Raw genomic sequence first — 23,727 nt, forward strand, 5'->3', positions numbered from 1 at the left:
TCTGTATCGTCCTCGGGGGTCGTCCCCGGTGTCGTTTATAATATCGTCCTCTATATGGTTTTCGGTGTCGTCCTCGGGGCCGTCCCCGGTGTCGTTTTTAATATCGTCCTCTATATAGTTTTCGGTGTCGTCCTCGGTGTCGTTTTTAATATCGTCCTCTATATGGTTTTCGGTGTCGTCCCCGGTGTAGTCCCCGGTGTCGTTTTTAATATCGTCCTCTATATGGTTTTCGGTGTCGTCCCCGGTGTCGTTTTTAATATCGTCCTCTATATGGTTTTCGGTGTCGTCCTCGGTGTCGTTTTTAATATCGTCCTCTATATGGTTTTCGGTGTCGTCCTCGGGGTCGTCCCCGGTGTTGTTTTTAATATCGTCCTCTATATGGTTTTCGGTGTCGTCCCCGGTGTCGTCCTCGGTGTCGTTTTTAATTTCGTCCTCTATATGGTTTTCGGGGTCGTCCCCGGTGTTGTTTTTAATATCGTCCTCTATATGGTTTTCGGTGTCGTCCCCGGTGTCGTCCTCGGTGTCGTTTTTAATATCGTCCTCTATATGGTTTTCGGTGTCGTCCTCGGGGTCGTCCTCGGTGTTGTTTTTAATATCGTCCTCTATATGGTTTTCGGTGTCGTCCCCGGTGTCGTCCTCGGTGTCGTTTTTAATATCGTCCTCTATATGGTTTTCGGTGTCGTCCTCGGTGTCTTTTTTAATATCGTCCTCTATATGGTTTTCGGTGTCGTCCTCGGGTGTCGTCCTCGGTGTCGTTTTTAATATCGTCCTCTATATGGTTTTCGGTGTCGTCCCCGGTGTCGTTTTTAATATCGTCCTCTATATGGTTTTCGGTGTCGTCCTCGGTGTCGTTTTTAATATCGTCCTCTATATGGTTTTCGGTGTCGTCCTCGGTGTCGTTTTTAATATCGTCCTCTATATGGTTTTGGGGGTCGTCCTCGGTGTCGTTTTTAATATCGTCCTCTATATGGTTTTCGGTGTCGTCCTCGGGGGTCGTCCCCGGTGTCGTTTTTATTATCGTCCTCTATATGGTTTTCGGTGTCGTCCTCGGTGTCTTTTTTAATATCGTCCTCTATATGGTTTTCGGTGTCGTCCTCGGTGTCTTTTTTAATATCGTCCTCTATATGGTTTTCGGTGTCGTCCTTGGGGTCGTTTTTAATATCGTCCTCTATATGGTTTTCGGTGTCGTCCTCGGTGTCTTTTTTAATATCGTCCTCTATATGGTTTTCGGTGTCGTCCTCGGGATCGTCCCCGGTGTCGTTTTTAATATCGTCCTCTATATAGTTTTCGGTGTCGTCCTCGGTGTCGTTTTTAATATCGTCCTCTATATGGTTTTCGGTGTCGTCCCCGGTGTCGTTTTTAATATCGTCCTCTATATGGTTTTCGGTGTCGTCCCCGGTGTCGTTTTTAATATCGTCCTCTATATGGTTTTCGGTGTCGTCCTCGGGGGTCGTCCCCGGTGTTGTTTTTAATATCGTCCTCTATATGGTTTTCGGTGTCGTCCCCGGTGTCGTTTTTAATATCGTCCTCTATATGGTTTTCGGTGTCGTCCTCGGGGTCGTCCCCGGTGTCGTTTTTAATATCGTCCTCTATATGGTTTTCGGTGTCGTCCTCGGGGTCGTCCCCGGTGTTGTTTTTAATATCGTCCTCTATATGGTTTTCGGTGTCGTCCTCGGTGTCGTTTTTAATATCGTCCTCTATATGGTTTTCGGTGTCGTCCTCGGGGTCGTCCCCGGTGTCGTTTTTAATATCGTCCTCTATATGGTTTTCGGTGTCGTCCTCGGGGTCGTCCCCGGTGTTGTTTTTAATATCGTCCTCTATATGGTTTTCGGTGTCGTCCCCGGTGTTGTTTTTAATATCGTCCTCTATATGGTTTTCGGTGTCGTCCCCGGTGTCGTCCTCGGTGTCGTTTTTAATTTCGTCCTCTATATGGTTTTCGGGGTCGTCCCCGGTGTTGTTTTTAATATCGTCCTCTATATGGTTTTCGGTGTCGTCCCCGGTGTCGTCCTCGGTGTCGTTTTTAATATCGTCCTCTATATGGTTTTCGGTGTCGTCCCCGGTGTCGTTTTTAATATCGTCTTCTATATGGTTTTCGGTGTCGTCCCCGGTGTCGTCCTCGGTGTCGTTTTTAATATCGTCCTCTATATGGTTTTCGGGGTCGTCCCCGGTGTTGTTTTTAATATCGTCCTCTATATGGTTTTCGGTGTCGTCCCCGGTGTCGTCCTCGGTGTCGTTTTTAATATCGTCCTCTATATGGTTTTCGGTGTCGTTTTTAATATCGTCCTCTATATGGTTTTCGGTGTCGTCCTCGGGGTCGTCCTCGGTGTTGTTTTTAATATCGTCCTCTATATGGTTTTCGGTGTCGTCCCCGGTGTCGTTTTTAATATCGTCCTCTATATGGTTTTCGGTGTCGTCCTCGGTGTCGTTTTTAATATCGTCCTCTATATGGTTTTCGGTGTCGTCCTCGGTGTCGTTTTTAATATCGTCCTCTATATGGTTTTCGGTGTCGTCCTCGGGGGTCGTCCTCGGTGTCGTTTTTAATATCGTCTTCTATATGGTTTTCGGTGTCGTTTTTAATATCGTCCTCTATATGGTTTTCGGTGTCGTCCTCGGTGTCGTTTTTAATATCGTCCTCTATATGGTTTTCGGTGTCGTCCTCGGTGTCGTTTTTAATATCGTCCTCGGGGGTCGTCCCCGGTGTGGTCCTCGGGGGTCGTCCCCAGTGTCGTCCTCGGGGGTCGTCCTCGGTGTCGTTTTTAATATCGTCCTCTTTATGGTTTTCTGTATCGTCCTCGGGGGTCGTCCCCGGTGTCGTTTTTAATATCGTCCTCTATATGGTTTTCGGTGTCGTCCCCGGTGTCGTTTTTAATATCGTCCTCTATATAGTTTTCGGTGTCGTCCTCGGTGTCGTTTTTAATATCGTCCTCTATATGGTTTTCGGTGTCGTCCCCGGTGTAGTCCCCGGTGTCGTTTTTAATATCGTCCTCTATATGGTTTTCGGTGTCGTCCCCGGTGTCGTTTTTAATATCGTCCTCTTTATGGTTTTCTGTATCGTCCTCGGGGGTCGTCCCCGGTGTCGTTTTTAATATCGTCCTCTATATGGTTTTCGGTGTCGTCCTCGGGGCCGTCCCCGGTGTCGTTTTTAATATCGTCCTCTATATAGTTTTCGGTGTCGTCCTCGGTGTCGTTTTTAATATCGTCCTCTATATGGTTTTCGGTGTAGTCCCCGGTGTCGTTTTTAATATCGTCCTCTATATGGTTTTCGGTGTCGTCCCCGGTGTCGTTTTTAATATCGTCCTCTATATGGTTTTCGGTGTCGTCCCCGGTGTCGTCCTCGGTGTCGTTTTTAATATCGTCCTCTATATGGTTTTCGGTGTCGTCCCCGGTGTCGTCCTCGGTGTCGTTTTTAATATCGTCCTCTATATGGTTTTCGGTGTCGTCCTCGGTGTCGTTTTTAATATCGTCCTCTATATGGTTTTCGGTGTCGTCCTCGGTGTCGTTTTTAATATCGTCCTCTATATGGTTTTCGGTGTCGTCCCCGGTGTCGTTTTTAATATCGTCTTCTATATGGTTTTCGGTGTCGTCCCCGGTGTCGTCCTCGGTGTCGTTTTTAATATCGTCCTCTATATGGTTTTCGGGGTCGTCCCCGGTGTTGTTTTTAATATCGTCCTCTATATGGTTTTCGGTGTCGTCCCCGGTGTCGTCCTCGGTGTCGTTTTTAATATCGTCCTCTATATGGTTTTCGGTGTCGTTTTTAATATCGTCCTCTATATGGTTTTCGGTGTCGTCCTCGGGGTCGTCCTCGGTGTTGTTTTTAATATCGTCCTCTATATGGTTTTCGGTGTCGTCCCCGGTGTCGTTTTTAATATCGTCCTCTATATGGTTTTCGGTGTCGTCCTCGGTGTCGTTTTTAATATCGTCCTCTATATGGTTTTCGGTGTCGTCCTCGGTGTCGTTTTTAATATCGTCCTCTATATGGTTTTCGGTGTCGTCCTCGGGGGTCGTCCTCGGTGTCGTTTTTAATATCGTCTTCTATATGGTTTTCGGTGTCGTCCCCGGTGTCGTTTTTAATATCGTCCTCTATATGGTTTTCGGTGTAGTCCTCGGTGTCGTTTTTAATATCGTCCTCTATATGGTTTTCGGTGTCGTCCTCGGTGTCGTTTTTAATATCGTCCTCGGGGGTCGTCCCCGGTGTGGTCCTCGGGGGTCGTCCCCAGTGTCGTCCTCGGGGGTCGTCCTCGGTGTCGTTTTTAATATCGTCCTCTTTATGGTTTTCTGTATCGTCCTCGGGGGTCGTCCCCGGTGTCGTTTTTAATATCGTCCTCTATATGGTTTTCGGTGTCGTCCCCGGTGTCGTTTTTAATATCGTCCTCTATATAGTTTTCGGTGTCGTCCTCGGTGTCGTTTTTAATATCGTCCTCTATATGGTTTTCGGTGTCGTCCCCGGTGTCGTTTTTAATATCGTCCTCTATATGGTTTTCGGTGTCGTCCCCGGTGTCGTTTTTAATATCGTCCTCTTTATGGTTTTCTGTATCGTCCTCGGGGGTCGTCCCCGGTGTCGTTTTTAATATCGTCCTCTATATGGTTTTCGGTGTCGTCCTCGGGGCCGTCCCCGGTGTCGTTTTTAATATCGTCCTCTATATAGTTTTCGGTGTCGTCCTCGGTGTCGTTTTTAATATCGTCCTCTATATGGTTTTCGGTGTCGTCCCCGGTGTAGTCCCCGGTGTCGTTTTTAATATCGTCCTCTATATGGTTTTCAGTGTCATCCCCGGTGTCGTTTTTAATATCGTCCTCTATATGGTTTTCGGTGTCGTCCCCGGTGTCGTCCTCGGTGTCGTTTTTAATATCGTCCTCTATATGGTTTTCGGTGTCGTCCTCGGGGTCGTCCCCGGTGTTGTTTTTAATATCGTCCTCTATATGGTTTTCGGTGTCGTCCCCGGTGTCGTCCTCGGTGTCGTTTTTAATTTCGTCCTCTATATGGTTTTCGGGGTCGTCCCCGGTGTTGTTTTTAATATCGTCCTCTATATGGTTTTCGGTGTCGTCCTCGGGGTCGTCCCCGGTGTCGTTTTTAATATCGTCCTCTATATGGTTTTCGGTGTCGTCCTCGGGGTCGTCCTCGGTGTTGTTTTTAATATCGTCCTCTATATGGTTTTCGGTGTCGTCCCCGGTGTCGTCCTCGGTGTCGTTTTTAATATCGTCCTCTATATGGTTTTCGGTGTCGTCCCCGGTGTCATTTTTAATATCGTCCTCTATATGGTTTTCGGTGTCGTCCTCGGTGTCGTTTTTAATATCGTCCTCTATATGGTTTTCGGTGTCGTCCTCGGTGTCGTTTTTAATATCGTCCTCTATATGGTTTTCGGTGTCGTCCTCGGTGTCTTTTTTAATATCGTCCTCTATATGGTTTTCGGTGTCGTCCTCGGTGTCGTTTTTAATATCGTCCTCTATATGGTTTTCGGTGTCGTCCTCGGTGTCGTTTTTAATATCGTCCTCTATATGGTTTTCGGTGTCGTCCCCGGTGTCGTTTTTAATATCGTCCTCTATATGGTTTTCGGTGTCGTCCTCGGTGTCGTTTTTAATATCGTCCTCTATATGGTTTTGGGGGTCGTCCTCGGTGTCGTTTTTAATATCGTCCTCTATATGGTTTTCGGTGTCGTCCTCGGGGGTCGTCCCCGGTGTCGTTTTTATTATCGTCCTCTATATGGTTTTCGATGTCGTCCCCGGTGTCGTTTTTAATATCGTCCTCTATATGGTTTTCGGTGTCGTCCTCGGTGTCTTTTTTAATATCGTCCTCTATATGGTTTTCGGTGTCGTCCTCGGGATCGTCCCCGGTGTCGTTTTTAATATCGTCCTCTATATAGTTTTCGGTGTCGTCCTTGGGGTCGTTTTTAATATCGTCCTCTATATGGTTTTCGGTGTCGTCCTCGGTGTCTTTTTTAATATCGTCCTCTATATGGTTTTCGGTGTCGTCCTCGGGATCGTCCCCGGTGTCGTTTTTAATATCGTCCTCTATATAGTTTTCGGTGTCGTCCTTGGGGTCGTTTTTAATATCGTCCTCTATATGGTTTTCGGTGTCGTCCTCGGTGTCTTTTTTAATATCGTCCTCTATATGGTTTTCGGTGTCGTCCTCGGGATCGTCCCCGGTGTCGTTTTTAATATCGTCCTCTATATAGTTTTCGGTGTCGTCCTCTGTGTCGTTTTTAATATCGTCCTCTATATGGTTTTCGGTGTCGTCCCCGGTGTCGTTTTTAATATCGTCCTCTATATAGTTTTCGGTGTCGTCCTCTGTGTCGTTTTTAATATCGTCCTCTATATGGTTTTCGGTGTTGTCCCCGGTGTCGTTTTTAATATCGTCCTCTATATGGTTTTCGGTGTCGTCCCCGGTGTCGTTTTTAATATCGTCCTCTATATGGTTTTCGGTGTCGTCCTCGGTGTCTTTTTTAATATCGTCCTCTATATGGTTTTCGGTGTCGTCCTCGGTGTCTTTTTTAATATCGTCCTCTATATGGTTTTCGGTGTCGTCCCCGGTGTCGTTTTTAATATCGTCCTCTATATGGTTTTCGGTGTCGTTTTTAATATCGTCCTCTATATGGTTTCCGGTGTCGTCCTCGGGGTCGTCCTCGGTGTTGTTTTTAATATCGTCCTCTATATGGTTTTCGGTGTCGTCCCCGGTGTCTTTTTTAATATCATCCTCTATATGGTTTTCGGTGTCGTCCTCGGTGTCTTTTTTAATATCGTCCTCTATATGGTTTTCGGTGTCGTCCCCGGTGTCGTTTTTAATATCGTCCTCTATATGGTTTTCGGTGTCGTTTTTAATATCGTCCTCTATATGGTTTCCGGTGTCGTCCTCGGGGTCGTCCTCGGTGTTGTTTTTAATATCGTCCTCTATATGGTTTTCGGTGTCGTCCTCGGTGTCGTTTTTAATATCGTCCTCGGGGGTCGTCCCCGGTGTGGTCCTCGGGGGTCGTCCCCAGTGTCGTCCTCGGGGGTCGTCCTCGGTGTCGTTTTTAATATCGTCCTCTTTATGGTTTTCTGTATCGTCCTCGGGGGTCGTCCCCGGTGTCGTTTTTAATATCGTCCTCTATATGGTTTTCGGTGTCGTCCTCGGGGCCGTCCCCGGTGTCGTTTTTAATATCGTCCTCTATATGGTTTTCGGTGTCGTCCTCGGTGTCGTTTTTAATATCGTCCTCTATATGGTTTTCGGTGTCGTCCCCGGTGTAATCCCCGGTGTCGTTTTTAATATCGTCCTCTATATGGTTTTCGGTGTCGTCCCCGGTGTCGTTTTTAATATCGTCCTCTATATGGTTTTCGGTGTCGTCCTCGGGGTCGTCCCCGGTGTCGTTTTTAATATCGTCCTCTATATGGTTTGCGGTGTCGTCCTCGGGGTCGTCCTCGGTGTTGTTTTTAATATCGTCCTCTATATGGTTTTCGGTGTCGTCCCCGGTGTCGTCCTCGGTGTCGTTTTTAATATCGTCCTCTATATGGTTTTCGGTGTCGTCCTCGGGGTCGTCCCCGGTGTTGTTTTTAATATCGTCCTCTATATGGTTTTCGGTGTCGTCCCCGGTGTCGTCCTCGGTGTCGTTTTTAATTTCGTCCTCTATATGGTTTTCGGGGTCGTCCCCGGTGTTGTTTTTAATATCGTCCTCTATATGGTTTTCGGTGTCGTCCCCGGTGTCGTCCTCGGTGTCGTTTTTAATATCGTCCTCTATATGGTTTTCGGTGTCGTCCTCGGGGTCGTTTTTAATATCGTCCTCTATATGGTTTTCGGTGTCGTCCTCGGGTGTCGTCCCCGGTGTCGTTTTTAATATCGTCCTCTATATGGTTTTCGGTGTCGTCCTCGGGTGTCGTCCCCGGTGTCGTTTTTAATATCGTCCTCTATATGGTTTTCGGTGTCGTCCTCGGTGTCGTTTTTAATATCGTCCTCTATATGGTTTTCGGTGTCGTCCTCGGGTGTCGTCCCCGGTGTCGTTTTTAATATCGTCCTCTATATGGTTTTCGGTGTCGTCCTCGGTGTCGTCCTCGGTGTCGTTTTTAATATCGTCCTCTATATGGTTTTCGGTGTCGTCCTCGGGGGTCGTCCTCGGTGTCGTCCTCGGTGTCGTTTTTAATATCGTCCTCTATATGGTTTTCGGTGTCGTCCCCGGTGTCGTTTTTAATATCGTCCTCTATATGGTTTTCGGTGTCGTCCTCGGTGTCGTTTTTAATATCGTCCTCTATATGGTTTTCGGTGTCGTCCCCGGTGTCGTTTTTAATATCGTCCTCTATATGGTTTTCGGTGTCGTCCTCGGTGTCGTTTTTAATATCGTCCTCTATATGGTTTTCGGTGTCGTCCTCGGTGTCGTTTTTAATATCGTCCTCTATATGGTTTTCGGTGTCGTCCTCGGGGGTCGTCCTCGGTGTCGTTTTTAATATCGTCCTCTATATGGTTTTCTGTATCGTCCTCGTCGGTCGTCCCCGGTGTCGTTTTTATTATCGTCCTCTATGTGGTTTTCGGTGTCGTCCCCGGTGTCGTTTTTAATATCGTCCTCTATATGGTTTTCGGTGTCGTCCTCGGGGGTCGTCCTCGGTGTCGTTTTTAATATCGTCCTCTATATGGTTTTCTGTATCGTCCTCGTCGGTCGTCCCCGGTGTCGTTTTTATTATCGTCCTCTATGTGGTTTTCGGTGTCGTCCCCGGTGTCGTTTTTAATATCGTCCTCTATATGGTTTTCGGTGTCGTCCTCGGGGGTCGTCCTCGGTGTCGTTTTTAATATCGTCCTCTATATGGTTTTCTGTATCGTCCTCGTCGGTCGTCCCCGGTGTCGTTTTTAATATCGTCCTCTATGTGGTTTTCGGTGTCGTCCCCGGTGTCGTTTTTAATATCGTCCTCTATATGGTTTTCGGTGTCGTCCTCTGTGTCTTTTTTAATATCGTCCTCTATATGGTTTTCGGTGTCGTCCTCGGTGTCTTTTTTAATATCGTCCTCTATATGGTTTTCGGTGTCGTCCTCGGGGGTCGTCCCCGGTGTCGTTTTTAATATCGTCCTCTATATGGTTTTCGGTGTCGTCTCCGGTGTCGTTTTTAATATCGTCCTCTATATAGTTTTCGGTGTCGTCCTCTGTGTCGTTTTTAATATCGTCCTCTATATGGTTTTCGGTGTTGTCCCCGGTGTCGTTTTTAATATCGTCCTCTATATGGTTTTCGATGTCGTCCCCGGTGTCGTTTTTAATATCGTCCTCTATATGGTTTTCGGTGTCGTCCTCGGTGTCGTTTTTAATATCGTCCTCTATATGGTTTTCGGTGTCGTCCTCGGTGTCGTTTTTAATATCGTCCTCTATATGGTTTTCGGTGTCGTCCTCGGTGTCGTTTTTAATATCGTCCTCTATATGGTTTTCGGTGTCGTCCTCGGGATCGTCCCCGGTGTCTTTTTTAATATCGTCCTCTATATGGTTTTCGGTGTCGTCCCCGGTGTCGTTTTTAATATCGTGCTCTATATAGTTTTCGGTGTTGTCCCCGGTGTCGTTTTTAATATCGTCCTCTATATGGTTTTCGGTGACGTCCCCGGTGTCTTTTTTAATATCGTCCTCTATATGGTTTTCGGTGTCGTCCTCGGTGTCTTTTTTAATATCGTCCTCTATATGGTTTTCGGTGTCGTCCTCGGTGTCTTTTTTAATATCGTCCTCTATATGGTTTTCGGTGTCGTCCCCGGTGTCGTTTTTAATATCGTCCTCTATATGGTTTTCGGTGTCGTCCCCGGTGTCTTTTTTAATATCGTCCTCTATATGGTTTTCGGTGTCGTCCTCGGTGTCTTTTTTAATATCGTCCTCTATATGGTTTTCGGTGTCGTTTTTAATATCGTCCTCTATATGGTTTTCGGTGTCGTCCCCGGTGTCGTTTTTAATATCGTCCTCTATATGGTTTTCGGTGTCGTCCTCGGTGTCGTTTTTAATTTCGTCCTCTATATGGTTTTCGGTGTCGTCCCCGGTGTCGTTTTTAATATCGTTCTCTATATGGTTTTCGGTGTCGTCCTCGGTGTCGTTTTTAATATCGTCCTCTATATGGTTTTCGGTGTCGTCCTCGGTGTCGTTTTTAATTTCGTCCTCTATATGGTTTTCGGTGTCGTCCCCGGTGTCGTTTTTAATATCGTCCTCTATATGGTTTTCGGTGTCGTCCTCGGTGTCGTTTTTAATATCGTTCTCTATATGGTTTTCGGTGTCGTCCTCGGTGTTGTTTTTAATATCGTCCTCTATATGGTTTTCGGTGTCGTCCTCGGTGTCGTTTTTAATTTCGTCCTCTATATGGTTTTCGGTGTCGTTTTCGGTGTCGTCCCCGGTGTCGTTTTTAATTTCGTCCTCTATATGGTTTTCGGTGTCGTTTTCGGTGTCGTTTTTAATATCGTCCTCTATATGGTTTTCGGTGTCGTCCTCGGTGTCGTTTTTAATTTCGTCCTCTATATGGTTTTCGGTGTCGTTTTCGGTGTCGTCCCCGGTGTCGTTTTTAATTTCGTCCTCTATATGGTTTTCGGTGTCGTCCTCGGTGTCGTTTTTAATATCGTTCTCTATATGGTTTTCGGTGTCGTTTTCGGTGTCGTCCCCGGTGTCGTTTTTAATTTCGTCCTCTATATGGTTTTCGGTGTCGTCCCCGGTGTCGTTTTTAATTTCGTCCTCTATATGGTTTTCGGTGTCGTCCCCGGTGTCGTTTTTAATATCGTCCTCTATATGGTTTTCGGTGTCGTCCTCGGTGTCGTTTTTAATATCGTTCTCTATATGGTTTTCGGTGTCGTTTTCGGTGTCGTCCCCGGTGTCGTTTTTAATATCGTCCTCTATATGGTTTTCGGTGTCGTCCCCGGTGTCGTTTTTAATATCGTCCTCTATATGGTTTTCGGTGTCGTCCCCGGTGTCGTTTTTAATATCGTCCTCTATATGGTTTTCGGTGTCGTCCCCGGTGTCGTTTTTAATATCGTCCTCTATATGGTTTTCGGTGTCGTTTTCGGTGTCGTCCCCGGTGTCGTTTTTAATATCGTTCTCTATATGGTTTTCGGTGTCGTCCCCGGTGTCGTTTTTAATATCGTTCTCTATATAGTTTTCGGTGTCGTTTTTAATATCGTCCTCTATATGGTTTTCGGTGTCGTCCTCGGTGTCGTTTTTAATTTCGTCCTCTATATGGTTTTCGGTGTCGTTTTTAATATCGTCCTCTATATGGTTTTCGGTGTCGTCCCCGGTGTCGTTTTTAATATCGTCCTCTATATGGTTTTCGGTGTCGTCCTCGGTGTCGTTTTTAATTTCGTCCTCTATATGGTTTTCGGTGTCGTCCTCGGTGTCGTTTTTAATATCGTTCTCTATATGGTTTTCGGTGTCGTCCTCGGTGTCGTTTTTAATATCGTCCTCTATATGGTTTTCGGTGTCGTCCTCGGTGTCGTTTTTAATATCGTCCTCTATATGGTTTTCGGTGTCGTTTTCGGTGTCGTCCCCGGTGTCGTTTTTAATATCGTCCTCTATATGGTTTTCGGTGTCGTCCCCGGTGTCGTTTTTAATATCGTCCTCTATATGGTTTTCGGTGTCGTCCTCGGGGTCGTCCTCGGTGTCGTTTTTAATATCGTCCTCTATATGGTTTTCGGTGTCGTCCCCGGTGTCGTTTTTAATATCGTGCTCTATATGGTTTTCGGTGTCGTCCCCGGTGTCTTTTTTAATATCGTCCTCTATATGGTTTTCGGTGTCGTCCCCGGTGTCGTTTTTAATATCGTCCTCTATATAGTTTTCGGTGTCGTCCTCGGTGTCGTTTTTAATATCGTCCTCTATATGGTTTTCGGTGTCGTCCTCGGTGTCGTTTTTAATATCGTCCTCTATATGGTTTTCGGTGTCGTCCTCGGTGTCGTTTTTAATATCGTCCTCTATATGGTTTTCGGTGTCGTCCCCGGTGTCGTTTTTAATATCGTCCTCTATATGGTTTTCGGTGTCGTCCTCGGTGTCGTTTTTAATATCGTTCTCTATATGGTTTTCGGTGTCGTCCTCGGTGTTGTTTTTAATATCGTCCTCTATATGGTTTTCGGTGTCGTCCTCGGTGTCGTTTTTAATATCGTCCTCTATATGGTTTTCGGTGTCGTCCCCGGTGTCGTTTTTAATATCGTCCTCTATATGGTTTTCGGTGTCGTCCTCGGTGTCGTTTTTAATATCGTTCTCTATATGGTTTTCGGTGTCGTCCTCGGTGTTGTTTTTAATATCGTCCTCTATATGGTTTTCGGTGTCGTCCTCGGTGTCGTTTTTAATATCGTCCTCTATATGGTTTTCGGTGTCGTTTTCGGTGTCGTCCCCGGTGTCGTTTTTAATATCGTCCTCTATATGGTTTTCGGTGTCGTCCCCGGTGTCGTTTTTAATATCGTCCTCTATATAGTTTTCGGTGTCGTCCTCGGTGTCGTTTTTAATATCGTCCTCTATATGGTTTTCGGTGTCGTCCTCGGTGTCGTTTTTAATATCGTCCTCTATATGGTTTTCGGTGTTGTCCCCGGTGTCGTTTTTAATATCGTCCTCTATATGGTTTTCGGTGTCGTCCCCGGTGTCGTTTTTAATATCGTCCTCTATATGGTTTTCGGTGTCGTCCCCGGTGTCTTTTTTAATATCGTCCTCTATATGGTTTTCGGTGTCGTCCTCGGTGTCGTTTTTAATATCGTCCTCTATATTGTTTTCGGTGTCGTCCTCGGGGGTCGTCCTCGGTGTCGTTTTTAATATCGTCCTCTATATAGTTTTCGGTGACGTCCCCGGTGTCGTTTTTAATATCGTCCTCTATATGGTTTTCGGTGTCGTCCTCGGGGGTCGTCCCCGGTGTCGTTTTTAATATCGTCCTCTATATCGTTTTCGGTGACGTCCCCGGTGTCGTTTTTAATATCGTCCTCTATATGGTTTTCGGTGTCGTCCTCGGGGGTCGTCCCCGGTGTCGTTTTTAATATCGTCCTCTATATGGTTTTCGGTGACGTCCCCGGTGTCGTTTTTAATATCGTCCTCTATATGGGTTTCGGTATCTTCCTCGGGGGTCGTCCTCGTCACTGAATGGGAAGTCTCTTCCAGGCTTTTCAGCTCACCCAGGATTACCTTGGCTAGATGCCATTGTAACAAACCCTCAGCTGTGAGAAGGTATCAGATCAGGATGGATTTTCCTTGTCTGTATGTAAACAATGTTTCCTATTCGCTGACAGCAAGCAGAGATCCTTATAATACATGTTGCTTTTTAGCTCCTCGCTTTGTCATCCCTGCACGATAGACGCTGGTTACTGTTAGTGATCGCCTGCAGCGCTGTGATCCGGCACTGATCTTCTTATCCCGCTCTCTCCACCTGGGGTCGCTTTCTGCTCTGCACATCGGGGGGCCGCAGTCGCTGGGGAGGTGCCGTGGTCGCCTTTGATGTCTTTATGGAGCAGCGCGGTATTTACGGTTCAGCGGGGTGGCGGTGCGTCATCTGGCGGTTGTTAATATTTATAGGATTATTCAGGAATATAACATTTCTATTTATGGGGCCGTAAATGTAACGTCGTCTGAGGGGCCGGTTCCGGATCCCCTCCCTCACCCGCTTATTTCGTAATCACCCAAACTTAGAACATGGAAAATGGGGAGAATAAAGCCGTCGAACCGCGGGGAGGTCACATGACTGCGGTCTGGAACGTAGACGCTTGTCTGTAAAACATAAGGCAATGAAATGATATTAACGGCCATATAAATAAATAAATGTGCTGTAATTGTAGCCCCCCCATGACACCCTGACATCTCCACTGTACCCCCCCTCCCCAGACTAGCACTTGGCTGAACCCCACTCCCTTGTGTCGGAGCCGCGTCTCTGTGGATTTAGGAAGGTGATGAGATTCTCCGTGTAAATCACATCCTGAATGACGGGATCTTGTCTGCAAGAAATCTTCTGACATGTGCCTGATGGATCTGTAAGGCCAGCCTTACTCCAGTCACAGCTAGAGCTGCAATCAGCCCAGATGCTCGTCTCATCGTCTGTGGGGTCGGCTTTGTTGCATAGAGGGAGATGTAGCGTTACAGGAGCGAGATACAGAGAAGTCGCCTCGGCTGAGCTGTTACAGGCGTCTGTGTGAACCGTGCAGCAGCAGCTCTGGATGTGTATGGCTACACTCCATGCTTCAGGACCAGCGGGATCAGCTGTTATCTGTGGAATTGCATTGCAAAGTGTCTGTATGACTCAGGAACATGCTTTTATTGTTAAAGTTGGCAAGTTTTTAGCTTGTTAGAAAATATGTGAACCCCAAAAGACTCAGGAGACTGTGCCTAAGTATATCTAATATTCATATTTTTTCTTATAAATCAAGTAACTAATTTGCTTTATGTCATTAATTGGTCCACGATGATGATCTCATATGTTTCCTTAGATACCTTTACCATGATATGAACTTGTTTTCTGATACAGAGCTGCAAATAACCTGTTTATAGACACAAAGTTTAACATTTAACACAGCCACCACTAGGGGGAGCTCCCTGTATACAAAGATACATAATATCCTGTCTGCAGCCACCACTAGGGGGAGCTCCCTGTATACAAAGATACATAATATCCTGTCTGCAGCCACCACTAGGGGGAGCTCCCTGTATACAGAGATACATAAGATTCTGTCTGCAGCCACCACTAGGGGGAGCTCCCTGTATACAGAGATACATGATAAGATCCTGTCTGCAGCCACCACTAGGGGGAGCTCCCTGTATACAGAGATACATGATAAGATTCTGTCTGCAACCACCACTAGGGGGAGCTCCCTGTATACAGAGATACATGATAAGATTCTGTCTGCAGCCACCACTAGGGGGAGCTCCCTGTATACAGAGATACATGATAAGATCCTGTCTGCAGCCACCACTAGGGGGAGCTCCCTGTATACAGAGATACATGATAAGATCCTGTCTGCAACCACCACTAGGGGGAGCTCCCTGTATACAGAGATACATGATAAAATCCTGTCTGCAGCCACCACTAGGGGGATCTCCCTGTATACAGAGATACATGATAAGATCCTGTCTGCAACCACCACTAGGGGGAGTTCCCTGTATACAGAGATACATGATAAGATTCTGTCTGCAGCCACCACTAGAGGGAGCTCCCTGTATACAGAGAAACATGATAAGATCCTGTCTGCAACCACCACTAGGGGGAGCTCCCTGTATACTGAGATACATAAGATCCTGTCTGCAGCCACCACTAGGGGGAGCTCCCTGTATACAGAGATACATGATAGGATCCAGTCTGCAGTCACCACTAGGGGGAGCTCCCTGTATACAGCGATACATAAGATTCTGTCTGCAGCCACCACTAGGGGGAGCTCCCTGTATACAGAGATACATAAGATTCTGTCTGCCGCCACCACTAGGGGGAGCTCCCTGTATACAGAGATACATGATAAGATCCTGTCTGCAGCCACCACTAGGGGGAGCTCCCTGTATACAGAGATACAGTTATATGAAAAAGTTTGGGCACCCCTATTAATCTTAAACTTAATGTTTTATAAAAATTGGTGTTTTTGCAGCAGCTCTTTCAGTTTGATCTATGTAATAACTGTTGGACACAGTAATGTTTCTGCCTTGAAATGAGGTTTATTGTACTAACAGAAAATGTGCAATCTGCATTCAAACAAAATTTGACAGGTGCATAAGTATGGGCACCCTTATCATTTTCTTGATTTAAATACTCCTGCCTACTTTTTACTGACTTACTAAAGCACTTTTTTTGGTTTTGTAACCTCATTGAGCTTTGAACTTCATAGCCAGGTGTATGCAATCAGGAGAAAAGCTACTTAAAGTGGCCACTTGCAAGTTGTTCTCCTGTTTGAATCTCCTCTGAAGAGTGGCATCATGGGCTCCTCAAAACAACTGTCAAATGATCTGAAAACAGAGATTATTCAACATAGTTGTTAAGGGGAAGGATTCAAAAAGCTGTCTCAGAGATTTAACCTGTCAGTTTCCACTGTGAGGAACATAGTAAGGAAATGGAAGAACACAGGGACAGTTCTTGTTAAGGCCAGAAGTGGCAGGCCAAGAAAAACATCAGAAAGGCAGAGAAGAAGAATGGTGAGATCAGTCAAGGACAATCCTCAGACCACCTCCAGAGAGCTGCAGCATCAACTCGCTGCAGATGGTGTCACTGTGCATCGGTCAACTATACAACGCACTTTGCACAAGGAGAAGCTGTATGGGAGAGTGATGCGAAAGAAGCCATTTCTGCAAGCACGCCACAAACAGAGTCGGCTGAGGTATGCAAAAGCACATTTGGAGAAGCCAATTTCTTTTTGGAAGAAGGTCCTGTGGACTGATGAAACCAAGATTGAGTTATTTGGTCATACAAAAAGGCGTTATGCATGGTGGCAAAAAAACACAGCATTCCAAGAAAAACACTTGCTACCCACAGTAAAATTTGGTGGAGGTTCCATCATGCTTTGGGGCTGTGTGGCCAATGCCGGCATCGGGAATCTTGTTAAAGTTGAGGGACGCATGGATTCCACTCAGTATCATCAGATTCTTGACAATAATGTTCAAGAATCAGTGATAAAGTTGAAGTTACGCAGGGGATGGATCTTTCAGCAAGACAATGATCCAAATCACCGCTCCAAATCTACTCAGGCATTCATGCAGAGGAACAATTACAATGTTCTGGAATGGCCATCCCAGTCCCCAGACCTGAATATCATTGAACATCTGTGGGATCATTTGAAGAGGGCTGTCCATGCTCGGCGACCATCAAACTTAACTGAACTGGAATTGTTTTGTAAAGAGGAATGGTCAAAAATACCTTCATCCTTCGTCCAGGAACTCATTAAAAGCTACAGGAAGCGACTAGAGGCAAAAGGAGGATCTACTAAATATTAATGTCACTTTTCTGGTGAGGTGCCCATACTTATGCACCTGTCAAATTTTGTTTGAATGCAGATTGCACATTTTCTGTTAGTACAATAAACCTCATTTCAAGGCAGAAACATTACTGTGTCCAACAGTTATTACATATATCAAACTGAAAGAGCTGCTGCAAAAGCACCAATTTTTATAAAACATTAAGCTTAAGATTAGTAGGGGTGCCCAAACTTTTTCATATAACTGTACATGATAAGTTCCTGTCTGCAGCCTCCACTAGGGGGAGCTCCCTGTATACAGAGATACATAATAAGATCTATCTGCAGCCGACTCTAGGGGGAGCTCCCTGTATACAGCGATACATGATAAGATTCTGTCTGCAGCCACCACTAGGGGGAGCTCCCTGTATACAGAGATACATGATAAGATCCTGTCTGCAGCCACCACTAGGGGGAGCTCCCTGTATACAGAGATACATAAGATCCTGTCTGCAACCACCCCTAGGGGGAGCTGCCTGTATACAGAGATACATAAGATCCTGTCTGCAGTCACCACTAGAGGGAGCTCCCTGTATACAGAGATACATGATAAGATCCTGTCTGCAGTCACCACTAGGGGGAGCTCCCTGTATACAGAGATACATGATAAGATCCTGTCTGCAGTCACCACTAGAGGGAGCTCCCTGTATACAGAGATGCATGATAAGATCATGTCTGCAGCCACCACTAGGGGGAGCTCCCTGTATACAGAGATACATGATAAGATCCTGTCTGCAGCCACCCCTAGGGGGAGCTGCCTGTATACAGAGATACATGATAAGATCCTGTCTGCAGCCTCCACTAGGGGGAGCTCCCTGTATACAGAGATACATGATAAGATCCTGTCTGCAGCCACCCCTAGGGGGAGCTGCCTGTATACTGTTAACAGACAATATTCTACAAACATAAGGCCTGGCCACTATACAGATGTATGAAATTATTAATTTCCTTCTCTAAAGCCCCTCACTATTTGCTGACCTAAGGGGGCTGCTCATTCTATAGATGTCAATGAGAATTTTTTTTCCTAATTGCATGTTTTCATAGATTGACACAGATCTGTTCCATGCAGTTGTCACCCAGTGATGGCCATTGATTTTATCTGCCGCATGTGAATGGGGTCTAGAAAATCTCCATTTAGAGATTTCTCCAGGTATTTTCTGAGCTGTGACCGTACAGAGGGATATTACTGGTACTCCAGAGTCTCAGAGATGGTGGTAGTCTGCTGCGATTCAGGGTGATGATCGCCTTTCTGTCATCGGAGGGTCTGGTGTTAATGTGATCTCCGGTCATTGCGGAATTTCCTCCAACCTAAAGTTCAGTCCTGATGATTCCGGCTGTTGTAGGAGCTGGAAACGATGTCACTGGTCATCCTGGAGGAGGATACCATGGATGATAAATCCTCTCATCATTCACAGTCACTGGGTCCCCATATACAGTACAGACCGAAAGTTTGGACACATCTTCTCATTTAAAGATTTTTCTGCATTTTCCTGACTATGAAAATTGTACATTCACACTGAAGGCATCAAAACTATGAATTACCACATGTGGAATTATATACTTAACAAAAAAGTGTGAAACCACTGAAAATATGTCTTATATTCTAGGTTCTTCACAGTAGCCACCTTTTGCTTTGATGACTGCTTTGCACACTCTTGGCATTCTCTTGATGAGCTTCACGAGGTAGTCACCGGAAATGGTCTTCACTTCACAGGTGTGCCCTATCAGGTTTAATAAGTGGGATTTCTTGCCTTATAAATGGGGTTGGGACCATCAGTTGTGTTGTGCAGAAGTCTGGTGGATACACAGCTGATAGTCCTACTGAATAGACTGCTAGAATTTGTATTGTGGCAAGAAAAAAGCAGCTAAGTAAAGAAAAACGAGTGGCCATCATTACTTTAAGAAATGAAGGTCAGTCGGTCCGAAAAATTGGGCAAACTTTGAAAGTGTCCCCAAGTGCAGTTGCAAAAACCATCAAGCGCTACAAAGAAACTGGCTCACATGAGGACCGCCCCAGGAAAGGAAGACCAAGAGTCACCTCTGCTTCTGAGGATAAGTTTATCCGAGTCACCAGCCTCAGAAATCGCAGGTTAACAGCAGCTCAGATTAGAGACCAGGTCAATGCCACACTGAGTTCTAGCAGCAGACACATCTCTACAACAACTGTTAAGAGGAGACTTTGTGCAGCCGGCCTTCATGGTAAAATAGCTGCTAGGAAACCACTGCTAAGGACAGGCAACAAGCAGAAGAGACTTGTTTGGGCTAAAGAACACAAGGAATGGACATTAGACCAGTGGAAATCTGTGCTTTGGTCTGATGAGTCCAAATTTGAGATCTTTGTTCCAACCACCGTGTCTTTGTGCGAAGCAGAAAAGGTGAACGGATGGACTCTACATGCCTGGTTCCCACCGTGAAGCATGGAGGAGGAGGTGTGATGGTGTAGGGGGCTTTGCTGGTGACACTGTTGGGGATTTATTCAAAATTGAAGGCATACTGAACCAGCATGGCTACCACAGCATCTTGCCGCGGCATGCTATTCCATCCGGTTTGCGTTTAGTTGGACCATCATTTATTTTTCAACAGGACAATGACCCTAAACACCTCCAGGCTGTGTAAGGGCTATTTGGCCAAGAAGGAGAGTGATGGGGGGCTACGCCAGATGACCTGGCCTCCACAGTCACCAGACCTGAACCCAATCGAGATGGTTTGGGGTGAGCTGGACCGCAGAGTGAAGGCAAAATGGCCAACAAGTGCTAAGCATCTCTGGGAACTCCTTCAAGATTGTTGGAAGACCATTTCCGGTGACTACCTCTTGAAGCTCATCAAGAGAATGCCAAGAGTGTGCAAAGCAGCCATCAAAGCAAAAGGTGGCTACTGTGAAGACCCTAGAATATAAGACATATTTTCAGTTGTTTCACACTTTTTTGGTAAGTATATAATTCCACATGTGGTAATTCATAGTTTTGATGCCTTCAGTGTGAATGTACAATTTTCATAGTCAGGAAAATACAGAAAAATCTTTAAATGAGAAGGTGTGTCCAAACTTTTCGTCTGTACTGTACCTCTGCCCCCCGAATAGCTCATCTTTTATGGGACGATTATCCAGGATCCTGAGTCATAAATATAAATACAGAAAAGCATCTTCCCAGTCATGTAGATTGATATTGCTGCGTGACTGCTCTGGGGCTGTGTGCTGTGGGGCTGGCTGTGTGCTGTGGGGCTGGCTGTGTGCTGTGGGGCTGGCTGTGTGCTGTGGGGCTGGCTGTGTGCTGTGGGGCTGGCTGTGTGCTGTGGGGCTGGCTGTGTGCTGTGGGGCTGGCTGTGTGCTCTGGGGCTGTCTGCTGTGGGGCTGTGTGCTCCGGGGCTGGCTGTGTGCTCCGGGGCTGGCTGTGTGCTCTGGGGCTGGCTGTGTGCTCTGGGGCTGGCTGTGTGCTCTGGGGCTGGCTGTGTGCTCTGGGGCTGGCTGTGTGCTCTGGGGCTGGCTGTGTGCTCTGGGGCTGGCTGTGTGCTCTGGGGCTGGCTGTGTGCTCTGGGGCTGGCTGTGTGCTCTGGGGCTGGCTGTGTGCTCTGGGGCTGGCTGTGTGCTCTGGGGCTGGCTGTGTGCTCTGGGGCTGGCTGTGTGCTCTGGGGCTGGCTGTCTGTTCCGGGGTGACAGCGGCATATAATCAGCTGATGAGAAGAGTGTGTAACTCCACTGTCTCTTTCTATCCCAGGTCCTGAGCTCCACAGAGAGCAGAAATGACCATGACGGCCAACAAGAATGCATCCATCCCCCAAACTGCTGGAGGCTGTAGGATACCGCAGGAGACTCTGGAGCGGTAAGAGATGAGCTGGAGAAAATGTACTCAGTATAATGACACTCGGGGTACGGGATAATGACGCTGACACTCGGGGTGCAGGATAATGACACTCGGGGTGCAGGATAATGACACTCGTGGTGCAGGATAGTGACACTCGGGGTGCAGGATAATGACACTCGGGGTGCAGGATAATGGCGCTGACACTCGGGGTGCAGGATAATGACACTCGGGGTGCAGGATAATGACACTCGGGGTGCAGGACAATGACGCTCGGGGTGCAGGATAATGACGCTCGGGGTGCAGGATAATGACGCTCGGGGTGCAGGATAATGACGCTTGGGGTGCAGGATAATGACGCTCGGGGTGCAGGATAATGACGCTGACACTCGGGGTGCAGGATAATGACGCTGACACTCGGGGTGCAGGATAATGGCGCTGACACTAGGGGTGCAGGATAATGGCGCTGACACTCGGGGTATAGGATAATGACACTCGGGGTATAGGATAATGACGCTCGGGGTGCAGGATAATGACGCTCGGGGTATAGGATAATGACACTCGGTGTACAGGATAATGACGCTGACACTCGGGGTGCAGGATAATGACACTCGGGGTGCAGGATAATGACACTCGCTGTACAGGATAATGACACTCGGGGTATAGGATAATGACACTCGGGGTGCAGGATAATGGCGCTGACACTCGGGGTGCAGGATAATGACGCTGACACTCGGGGTGCAGGATAATGACGCTGACACTCGGGGTGCAGGATAATGGCACTGACACTCGGGGTATAGGATAATGACACTCGGGGTATAGGATAATGACACTCGGGGTATAGGATAATGACACTCGGGGTATAGGATAATGACACTCGGGGTGCAGGATAATGGCGCTGACACTCGGGGTATAGGATAATGACACTGACACTCGGGGTACAGGATAATGACGCTGGCACTCGGGGTATAGGATAATGACACTCGGGGTGCAGGATAATGGCGCTGACACTCGGGGTATAGGATAATGACACTCGGGGTACAGGATAATGGCGCTGACACTCGGGGTACAGGATAATGACACTCGGGGTATAGGATAATGCCGCTGACACTCGGGGTATAGGATAATGGCGCTGACACTCGGGGTATAGGATAATGACACTCGGGGTGCAGGATAATGGCGCTGACACTCGGGGTATAGGATAATGACACTCGGGGTATAGGATAATGACACTCGGGGTATAGGATAATGACACTCGGGGTGCAGGATAATGGCGCTGACACTCGGGGTATAGGATAATGACACTCGGGGTACAGGATAATGACACTCGGGGTGCAGGATAATGACACTCGGGGTGCAGGATAATGACACTCGGGGTGCAGGATAATGACACTCGGGGTGCAGGATAATGACGCTCGGGGTGCAGGATAATGACGCTCGGGGTGCAGGATAATGACGCTCGGGGTGCAGGATAATGACGCTGACACTCGGGGTATAGGATAATGACACTCTGGGTACAGGATAATGGCGCTGACACTCGGGGTATAGGATAATGACACTCGGGGTGCAGGATAATGGCGCTGACACTCGGGGTATAGGATAATGACACTCGGGGTATAGGATAATGACACTCGGGGTATAGGATAATGACACTCGGGGTGCAGGATAATGGCGCTGACACTCGGGGTATAGGATAATGACACTCGGGGTACAGGATAATGACACTCGGGGTATAGGATAATGACACTCGGGGTGCAGGATAATGACACTCGGGGTGCAGGATAATGACACTCGGGGTGCAGGATAATGACACTCGGGGTGCAGGATAATGACACTCGGGGTGCAGGATAATGACACTCGGGGTGCAGGATAATGACGCTCGGGGTGCATGATAATGACGCTCGGGGTGCATGATAATGACGCTCGGGGTGCAGGATAATGACGCTCGGGGTGCAGGATAATGACGCTGACACTCGGGGTGCAGGATAATGGCGCTGACACTCGGGGTGCAGGATAATGGCGCTGACACTCGGGGTATAGGATAATGACGCTCGGGGTGCAGGATAATGCTCGGGGTGCAGGATAATGACACTCGGTGTACAGGATAATGATGCTGACACTCGGGGTGCAGGATAATGGCGCTGACACTCGGGGTATAGGATAATGACACTCGGGGTACAGGATAATGGCGCTGACACTCGGGGTACAGGATAATGACCCTCGGGGTATAGGATAATGACACTCGGGGTGCAGGATAATGGCGCTGACACTCGGGGTATAGGATAATGACACTCAGGGTATAGGATAATGACACTCGGGGTGCAGGATAATGATGCTGACACTCGGGGTGCAGGATAATGGCGCTGACACTCGGGGTATAGGATAATGACACTCGGGGTACAGGATAATGGCGCTGACACTCGGGGTACAGGATAATGACACTCGGGGTACAGGATAATGTCACCCGGGGTACAGGATAATGACACTCGGGGTATAGGATAATGACACTCAGGGTACAGGATAATGGCGCTGACACTCGGGGTGCAGGATAATGGCGCTGACACTCGGGGTATAGGATAATGACACTCGGGGTATAGGATAATGACACTCGGGGTATAGGATAATGACACTCGGGGTGCAGGATAATGACGCTCGGGGTGCAGGATAATGACACTCGGTGTACAGGATAATGACGCTGACACTCGGGGTGCAGGATAATGGCGCTGACACTCGGGGTATAGGATAATGACACTCGGGGTACAGGATAATGGCGCTGACACTCGGGGTGCACGATAATGGCGCTGACACTCGGGGTATAGGATAATGACACTCGGGGTATAGGATAATGACACTCGGGGTATAGGATAATGACACTCGGGGTATAGGATAATGACACTCGGGGTATAGGATAATGACACTCGGGGTACAGGATAATGACACTCGGGGTACAGGATAATGACACTCGGGGTACAGGATAATGACACTCGGGGTATAGGATAATGACACTCAGGGTACAGGATAATGGCGCTGACACTCGGGGTGCAGGATAATGGCGCTGACACTCGGGGTATAGGAT

The 23,727-nt window shown here is 47.3% G+C and overlaps 1 protein-coding gene across 3 annotated transcripts in view; it reads left to right on the plus strand.

The window, feature by feature from the left end:
- Window positions 1–23,727, plus strand: part of DENND2B (DENN domain containing 2B) — a 433,939-nt gene that overhangs the window by 149,933 nt on the left and 260,279 nt on the right. For all 3 annotated transcript variants that reach the window (XM_073659026.1, XM_073659025.1, XM_073659024.1), the window contains one exon: window positions 20,568–20,672. In XM_073659026.1, coding sequence (XP_073515127.1) covers window positions 20,593–20,672 — 80 coding nt within the window. In that variant the 5' untranslated portion in view covers window positions 20,568–20,592. The remainder of the gene's footprint in view (window positions 1–20,567; window positions 20,673–23,727) is intronic.

The sequence above is a fragment of the Phyllobates terribilis genome, unplaced genomic scaffold (genome assembly GCF_046119375.1).
Source record: "Phyllobates terribilis strain yellow unplaced genomic scaffold, ASM4611937v1 Scaffold_13__5_contigs__length_258822181, whole genome shotgun sequence".
Taxonomy (NCBI): Eukaryota; Metazoa; Chordata; class Amphibia; order Anura; family Dendrobatidae; genus Phyllobates; species Phyllobates terribilis.